The sequence below is a fragment of the Numenius arquata genome, chromosome 1, assembly GCF_964106895.1.
Source record: "Numenius arquata chromosome 1, bNumArq3.hap1.1, whole genome shotgun sequence".
Taxonomy (NCBI): domain Eukaryota; kingdom Metazoa; phylum Chordata; class Aves; order Charadriiformes; family Scolopacidae; genus Numenius; species Numenius arquata.
This window is the reverse complement of record NC_133576.1, coordinates 66,962,693-66,970,793: the sequence shown is the minus strand read 5'-3', so window position 1 is coordinate 66,970,793 and position 8,101 is coordinate 66,962,693. Positions and strand designations below refer to the sequence as shown.

The following is an 8,101-nucleotide window of genomic DNA, read 5'->3' as shown; positions in this document are numbered from 1 at the left end:
AACCTGCTTGAGCTCAGTTGCTTTCAATGTGCAGCTTGGTGTAATTGTCCAACCGGACTGCGCGCACGTGTAACCCATCATATCTTACATGATGGCTTTTGTCAGTGTTAGGTTAATGGTTGGACTAGATGATCTGCAAGGTCCCTTCCAGCCTAGACAGTTCTATGATTCTAAATGGTTCTTTAATAGCAGGAAGTTAATTGTATGCTGTACATAACATAATAATTAGAACTGTCAAATTACATGTATGAAAGTCTTTATTTGAAAATACAAACATGATTTTAAAACTTTTTAACAGATCTACACTGCAACCAAAAATAACTTACACCTTTTTGTACATCTTTTTTTTTTTTTCCCCAACAAAATCTGTTTAACAGTGAGGCAACAATTTCAAGCTGCTGTGACACTGATGAATATCCATGGAATGTGTCAATAGCAAACAACTGAAGGGGGGGAACACACAAAAGCACTGAATGCCCACAACAAGTTAGTGCACATCACTGATCAAGTAACATTTATACAAAGGATTTAAAAAAAATTGGTTCCTTCTACATGAATTAACACACTCATTTTGGATCAAGTATGAACAACTCAACCAGACTTCATTATTAAATAATCTTTTTGTAATGAACATGAATGAAAAGGCTGAAGTTTAAAAGGGCAAGCAAAATTAAAGTTGGGGCAAACGAGGACTACACAGAGAAGAGAAGCAACTTGTCTCAGGCGTTTGCTTTTCCTCGTGCACTAACACGCTCAGCTTGGCAAATGAAACTCTACTTCTAAATCGGAGCTGAATCACGCACTCGGTGCCATGTCTCTTCCTTGCCAAGGCATAAAAACCCCAGGGCTGTCTATGAGCATATAAGCATCGCGGACCAGCTATAAATTGTCTCCGTACCTCCCATACCAGGCTGGGAACACCTGGTCATGTATGGGATGGAGATGGTCAGTGCACCACACGTCAACTTAGAGAGAATGATACAGTTCTCTTAAAAAACAAAACAAACAAACAAAAAAAACACCACAACCCACCAGTATATTACTTTTCTCTAAAGTCAAATATGGTTATTCTTCCAAAAAGGAATTATGCAACATCTGTAAATAAATATTTTAATCTATTTTACAAACTATAGGCTATTGAATAAATACAAAAAGTTTCATCATTCCATACAAATGCGCTTCTTTTACTTAAAAGGTAGTGTAGTGATTAAATATTTTTAGCACAATACTAAGCTGACTTCCTGGAAACAAACCCCGCTGAAACGTATAGGTGTGTAGCAGACCTGCTGCAGACTGTCCCTTCTCTTCCGCAAGTGGTGACCAGAAGTCGCCACTACTCAAAGTCCTCTTCGTAGTCGTATTCATCCAAGTCTACGTCAGCCAGATGGGAAGGCATTTCAAAAAATGGTCTTTTTTCCATTTGATACTTTAGGACGTTGGCCTTCTGATGGTCTATGGGATTCAGTTCTGCTTCATACCTAGGAGCAGGCAAAAAGAGAAAATAGAGAGTCTTGCTCTGTTGGGAAGTGCCCAAATGTTAGAAAACTAACAAGGCACCTGCAGGAAGAGCATAATTTCCAGTATTTTCTATTTACAGTAAAGAAACCCGTAAGCAGAAGCAGCACTAGGTTTCTGTCACAATTACTTAAATTTAAGCCGGCTTCCTCTCCCGTCACGCGCACAAGTTGTTAGTGAGATACGCAGCTTTACTGAAAGGACTGAAAGCACGTACTGCTCTAGCGGGCTACTCCTAAGTTAGACACGGTCAAATGCAAGACTTCAGCGCTTGACAGAAACCCTTCCAGTTCTTTTCAAGAAAGCCGAAATTATGCTGAATTAGGTAGAACAAACTACACCTGTGGTAGATACAACAAAGGAGAAAGAACACTGAAAGTGTTATTCAAATGCACATGAGCGCAAGGAAGTGGTAGCAACCACCTGTGTATTTAAAGCAGATGTAGAAAGCAAAAGCCAATATTTTGATGAGAAATTACCGATAACCTCCTGCTGCCGATGAAAATGAACAGATGGATAACGAAATGTAATGTTTAACTAACTCAAGGCAGTGAAGGCTGATATTTAAAAAGGATGTGCTTCAGTCTGTTTAGGTGGGATCAATGTGTAATCGATAGCCATTTAAAAAAGAAATCAAACATCAAAAATCTCTGTAGAGATTTCTCTGTAGCACCTCTGGCATCATAAATCTCTACAGAGATTTCTGATGTCAGATTAAAGAACTGACCATTTCCTGGGCTGGGCTGGCTCAGGTTCATGCACATCTTCCCAAGTGCTACTGAATCTCATCTCAGCACGGGATCGTTTCCATCTACTTAACAAGACTTGGATTAGAATTATTCTTTCAGAGAAAGACGGGGGGCAAAGAAGAGTTAAATACTAAGAAACCACCATGACCACTAAAATAGAGTAGCATTAAGAGCAGAGGTAGGAGGAAGGGCATTTTCAATTGCAAATGCAATTCTTTTGAAACACTTCACAGATAAACTGTTAAGCATATTAAGCCAGCTTCACCACCATTTTGAGTAAAAAAAAAAAAAAAATCTAGCAAAATAAATATGCTTTGGTAACATCAGGCAAAGATTAAATGGTGATTTTCTTTTCTTCTTTTTGTTATTTCATCCTTCCCAGGGGTGTTAAAGCCTCAATTATGTGAGCCTCAATCAGTGCTGAGGCAGTGAACAGAACACCTTGGGTTTCTCCCACAAGTTCACCACTGATTTGAACAGGAAACAAAAGTCATTCTCAGAGTTACTCGTTTGAAAACAAGAATTTGGAAGAAAGATGCATATTCTACTGCAACAACAGTTTTGGCTCACAAATCTGTTATTAGTAGTCTTCTGCTCCATTATTCCTATCTTTTTGAGAAGGATTTTTTTTTTCCCCCCATTTCTTAAACAGAAACATCTTGAAGGCACCTTTGGGATTTACTGATTGCATAGTGATACAGGGAGGTGACAGCAGCTTTTCCAGTCATTACAATGGCAGCACGAGGATCTCAGACACTATTTGAAGGTTCCAGCTATCCTATACTCAGAAGATTGTTATTTAAACATTATTGAACCAAACAAAAATTCCAGTCTCTTCCAAAGCGTTGATGGCCTCATGGAATATCACTTTTACTCCTTTCCAAGCTATTTAAGTTAAGGAAATTTAGAAACACTACCCCCATTTTACACCTCTGGGCACTGAAATTATTTGAGTTACCTCTCACAGTATTAGAAAGACTATCACTATTCCCAGCACAGAGATTTTTAGCTACAACATCTCTAGAGTCCCTTTTGCCCCCCCATCCTCACATTTCTAAAGCTCATGTAAATGTAAAGAAGTCAGCCTATTTTTAGATTTCTGTATGCCACTCCCAAGTTTCAGATCAACTGTTTTAATAGGAATGTCAGGAATATATTTACCATAAAGGTAATCAAATAAAAAATTCACAGGGGATTGTCAAACAGTCACTTCAGTTTCGGCAGGTGTTACAACTCTTTAAATGCAGTAAGTGATTTTAAGGTTTTTGTACAGAGTCACTTAAAATGTTCATAATAAATTTTTGTTAATGTTTTTGTTCATTAAACTGTCCTAACAGGAGCAAGGAAATTTTTACTAGTCTTGTGTTTCTCTCAGCTTCAGCAATAGAAAATAAGCTTCATTTTTCAAGACAATTGTAGGGGGGAAAAAAAATAATAAAAAAAAAAATCAGACAGTCCTACTTTGGTATTAAGTTTTGAAGACACATTTGCTGACCTTCACTTTTAGAAAGCACTAAAATTTTAACTCAGATTTGACAATGGCTCCCTGAGCCAGATCAGAATACTTTTCAGATTTTCATCTATTTGCTCACAACTTATGATTCAGTTGCTTATTTGATAAACTGTTTGGAAGGTATCCTAACCTTGCTCTTTATTAAAAAAAAAAAAAATAGTATCTCAATTCGGCAGTTCAAATGCAAGTCTTCACAAGCTTCTAATAAAAGGGTAGGCAGAAATCGGTTAGATGAAGCATAATACTTGTTTCTATTTAGTCAATCCAAATACATCTCATATATGGTTGTGCATATGATACTTGAAAGACTTTGACAAATTTTGAACCGGTAATTAATGGAGACAACGAGCATTACAATCTATATTCCAAAGAAATAGACTCCAAGGAAACAAAGCAGCAAAACTTCAGGAACACTTGATTAAAAGCTTTTATCCATCTGTGTGGAAGGCCAACACTTAAGTTACAGCTTATGCATCAAACCCAACTAGGGAAACAAAGTAATTAAATAAAAAGGCATGAGGTTTTGGGCTGTGTTTCCATAGGATACAATATTTTTCTTTAATTGTCAGGGTTTTTTTCCTGCAAGATCTGTGATAAATCTGCTAATGCCAGAAGCAGAGGCAACCTACAACCAAAGAGTCGCTTGAGTTTACAAGCGCCAGGCTCAAAAGAAATGAGAAACTGGATATTTTGGCATCATACGTATTTACCATATCCCAGCATACTCTACTACGTTATTCTTACAATAACACACTGGTATTACTTAAGGAGTGTGTTTACATAAATACATTTAAAAAACCCCAATTTAGTCTAAACAATAACCATGGAGATGGTCCTTGCTCAGAACTGCAGTCAACGAGCTCATAACTGAATCAGAATTAAAGCACCTTGAGGCTCTTACTTTATATCCTGCTTGCACTTGTGAGTGGAATTGTGCCTAAACATTGTCTTAGAACTTTAGAAAACTACACTTGTTTACAACAGCCCAGCAATTTCAAACCCTTAACCAGGGGTACAGAGTAACCTGACTACCCAACACGCAGGTCCCTTACTACTAATGTCAAAACGATATTTTGCCTCCAATGAGTTCCAGACCCCCATGGCACCTCCACACGGAACACTGGAGGACCAGCGGAAATCTTTCCTTGGCAGTCTAGCTTAAGGATTAGCTTGTACAGACCATGCAGTGTATCTCAACCCTCAGTATATCTCAACTGAGAAAAGAGCTAGTTCCTCAGGGTATACCAGCACAAAGCTCTAAGAGGCTTTACAAGCTGTAAGACACAATAATAGGATCTTAATGAAATTCAGGAAATCTGCATTTAACTATCAACTTTCAGGTGACTTTGAGACAAATTTAGTCAAAGAAATATCTGAGTTTCACAACTTTGTATCTGAAAATGGGCAAAATGGGCTTACCACTCAAACTCTAGAAAGTCACAACAGCAGCAGAATTTTAAAACAGGAAGGTGGAGACACACAACTACTGCGATAGAAGTAAACAAACGGACCAGCAGAGGAGAGAGAGAAAACAAGGCTAAAACAACAAAGGTGTAAAGCATTTGAGAGAGTGATTCTAGTTAAGATTTAACAGTACCTCAAAGCTCCTAAATGCTATTCATTTCTGTCTCAAGCCTGGGCTCTTGGGTTGACCTGCTGATACACTGATTTACTGTGTTATATTAAGGGGGGACCCTCTGACAGACACTGAGATGATGGCAGTAGGGGCCTGCCTGATCCTGTCAGGAGCAGCCTAAGTTCGCCAGGAACTTCTTAAAATTTTAACTCCTGATGGTTTAAACATGGTATTTTTAGAAGGGCTTTCTAAAACAGAGTGCCAAAAGTCTGAATACTTCACTGGTTTATAAGAATCCCACTAGTTTTTTTCAGCTGAGTTATAAATAAATAACATTTCACAGCCAGACTGTAGAAACTATTCTTTCCTCCAATCCATCAAATCAAGAGGTGTCCCTGCCCATGGCAGGGGGGTTGGAACTTGATGATCTTTAAGGTCCCTTCCAACTCTAACCATTCTATGATTCTATGAAATTTACGCTATTATACTCAGCATTGCAGTGTCTTAAATAAGTGTCAAAATGCACACACCTATTTTGTACCTTCCCCAAACTTAGCCCATGACCTTAAGAGGTTAAACGAGATAAAAAACACTGAAGGTTTAATATTGCCTAACTCACAATAATAAAGTTTCAGTTATTTTTTTGGCTTGTTAATTCTGCAATATTAATTAATTCTAGGGGAGGATTCCATGAAGAGTTGAGAGTATGATACCCCTTAATGCTTAAGAGGCTGGGGAATGATAACAATTCTTCCCCTCCCCTCTTTCTTCCCTCATAAGCTTTCTTCCATGAAGTTTCTTGAAATCAATGTGTTAAGAAGATTTTGCTTTCTTGGGTTTTAAAGCAGTCTCTTAAATATCGAGGTAGTCATCCTTGAAATGCCTGGCAAGAATTAGAGACCTTTGAAAATGGAAAGGAAATGCAGGAAAAATGTGTTTTCTGTAGACAAGTCCATCAACTTAAGGCCTAAAACAACTTAAACTTGTACTTGTTTTCCTTTTTAAATAACGAAAACAATGAATGGCAAACTTGGGACTTCAGATTCCAAGAGGTTCTGGAAGCTACAAAGCAAAAGTGAAGGAGTGATTTTGAAACAAGATTTATTATCGTATTTACTCTTAGTGAACTGTGAGAAAATACTTCTAGGCTGGTATAATTGAGTTCAGAAGTGAGAATTTTTTGCCTCCAAAGCTCTTATCTTAATAAAGCTCTTCATTCATTTAACAATGAGCTACAAAAATTAATATTGTATTTTGTTTGGAGCTGAAGCTTTTTCAAATCTTATTTCCTCCCAAAATTTGAAGTAGGACCTTGTCTTTGACAAAACCAATGTGATCACAGACTGTCAAGGAATATTTAATTCTAGATACAAGCAAGGTTCTTCCTCCCTCACTGAGCACACGGTAAAACACAACAAACAGCAGCGTTCTATAAAAATAGCATCAAGGATGACAGCAATGGTGAGGCTCTACATAAGTAGAAAGGATTTATACCAACCCTCCTGCTACATTCTTACCCATCATTCCACTGGTCACTTGCTGCCTCTTCTGCTACCAAGATATCATACTCCTCAGCAGCATACCTCTCCCAGTCAGAGATCTCTTGGCTTTCACCATCACCATCCTAAACAACCACATTGCAAGTTATACAAAAACATATTAATTGTCAAACACAGAGCTAAAAAGAATTTTAAAGCTTCATACTCACCCGCAACATAGAAAACTGATCCTTCTGCTCATGGTCAAGGTATTTCTCAATGTTGAAAAAAGTATCAAAAAACACATTTGTCAACTTACATCGCTTTAAATCATGCAGAGTAATTTTTCCTGTAAAGAAGATTAGGAGATAAGACATTTAGAGCTGAAGTTATCCTTTCTCTAAGAGGAGGATTGTTATTCAAAAGTCATTATGCTCAAGACCATTTGTCACTGGTGTTCAATGCAATGGGAGAGAAGTGAACAGATGAAATACACCCCTAGAGAAGTGACCTTCAAAGCGGACAAAACTTTTAAATGTTTCAGATTTGTTACTTGCTTTAGCTGTCATCCTGCTGTCCTTCAATATGTTGGAGTGAGATGCAGTCTACCTCACTTCACTATTAAAAATAATTTAAACTAATTGCCTAAGCTTCCTCAGGAGACAGAAGTCTCCAGTGAGCTAGCCATTCCTTCCCAAGAAGTGTTTGGGTAGCAGATAGGAATGTCCTCTGGCAGCAGCTCTTTCTCTTCCCTGGCTCGAAAAGAAAAACGTACGACAGAGATGACAGTGTGTGACTACGCTTCATACAAATGAATTTTTCGTAGAGACTACTTTGCCACATTTGTCTAGCCTGATCGATATTTACTGCTTGAGAGGAAAGCAAAATGCTCAGAGGTGGTTTGTTTGTTGTTTTTTTATAAAGTGGTACTTTAAAGACTCAAATCAATGGATCTTCTAGGTGTTAGAAGTATTTGTCAGATTGCTAAGAAACGTTACCTTATTTCAAAGTTGAATATTAAGCTTCCACAAAAAGACTGAAAAATACCAAACATAAAAGGAAAGACAGATGGCTATCCTTAAAACTCCCTTTTATTGATTCACTTTAAATATGGCCAGTCTTCTGTTGTCAAAGAGGGGCTAAATGCAGATGTTATGGAAGAGTTCAGTAAAAGCCAGGCTCAGAACAGTATTTCCCCAGCACTGTCCCAGACTCTAAAAGTGTAACTCAAGGACATCAGAGGGAAGCAAGATCTGAATCCCATTTGGAA

The 8,101-nt window shown here is 37.8% G+C and overlaps 1 protein-coding gene across 4 annotated transcripts in view; it reads right to left on the bottom strand.

The window, feature by feature from the left end:
- Positions 1 to 241: 241 nt before the first annotated feature.
- Positions 242 to 8,101, bottom strand: part of PPP2R3B (protein phosphatase 2 regulatory subunit B''beta) — a 54,474-nt gene continuing 46,614 nt past the window's right edge. For 3 of the 4 annotated variants that reach the window (XM_074155912.1, XM_074155921.1, XM_074155931.1), the window contains 3 exons: positions 7,062 to 7,180; positions 6,871 to 6,977; positions 242 to 1,478 (listed from right to left, as the gene is read on the bottom strand). In XM_074155912.1, the coding sequence (XP_074012013.1) occupies positions 1,334 to 1,478; positions 6,871 to 6,977; positions 7,062 to 7,180 (371 nt within the window). In that variant the 3' untranslated portion in view covers positions 242 to 1,333. Of the gene's footprint in view, positions 1,479 to 1,732; positions 1,857 to 6,870; positions 6,978 to 7,061; positions 7,181 to 8,101 lie in introns of all 4 variants that reach the window. The other variant, XM_074155939.1, reaches the window with a different exon arrangement.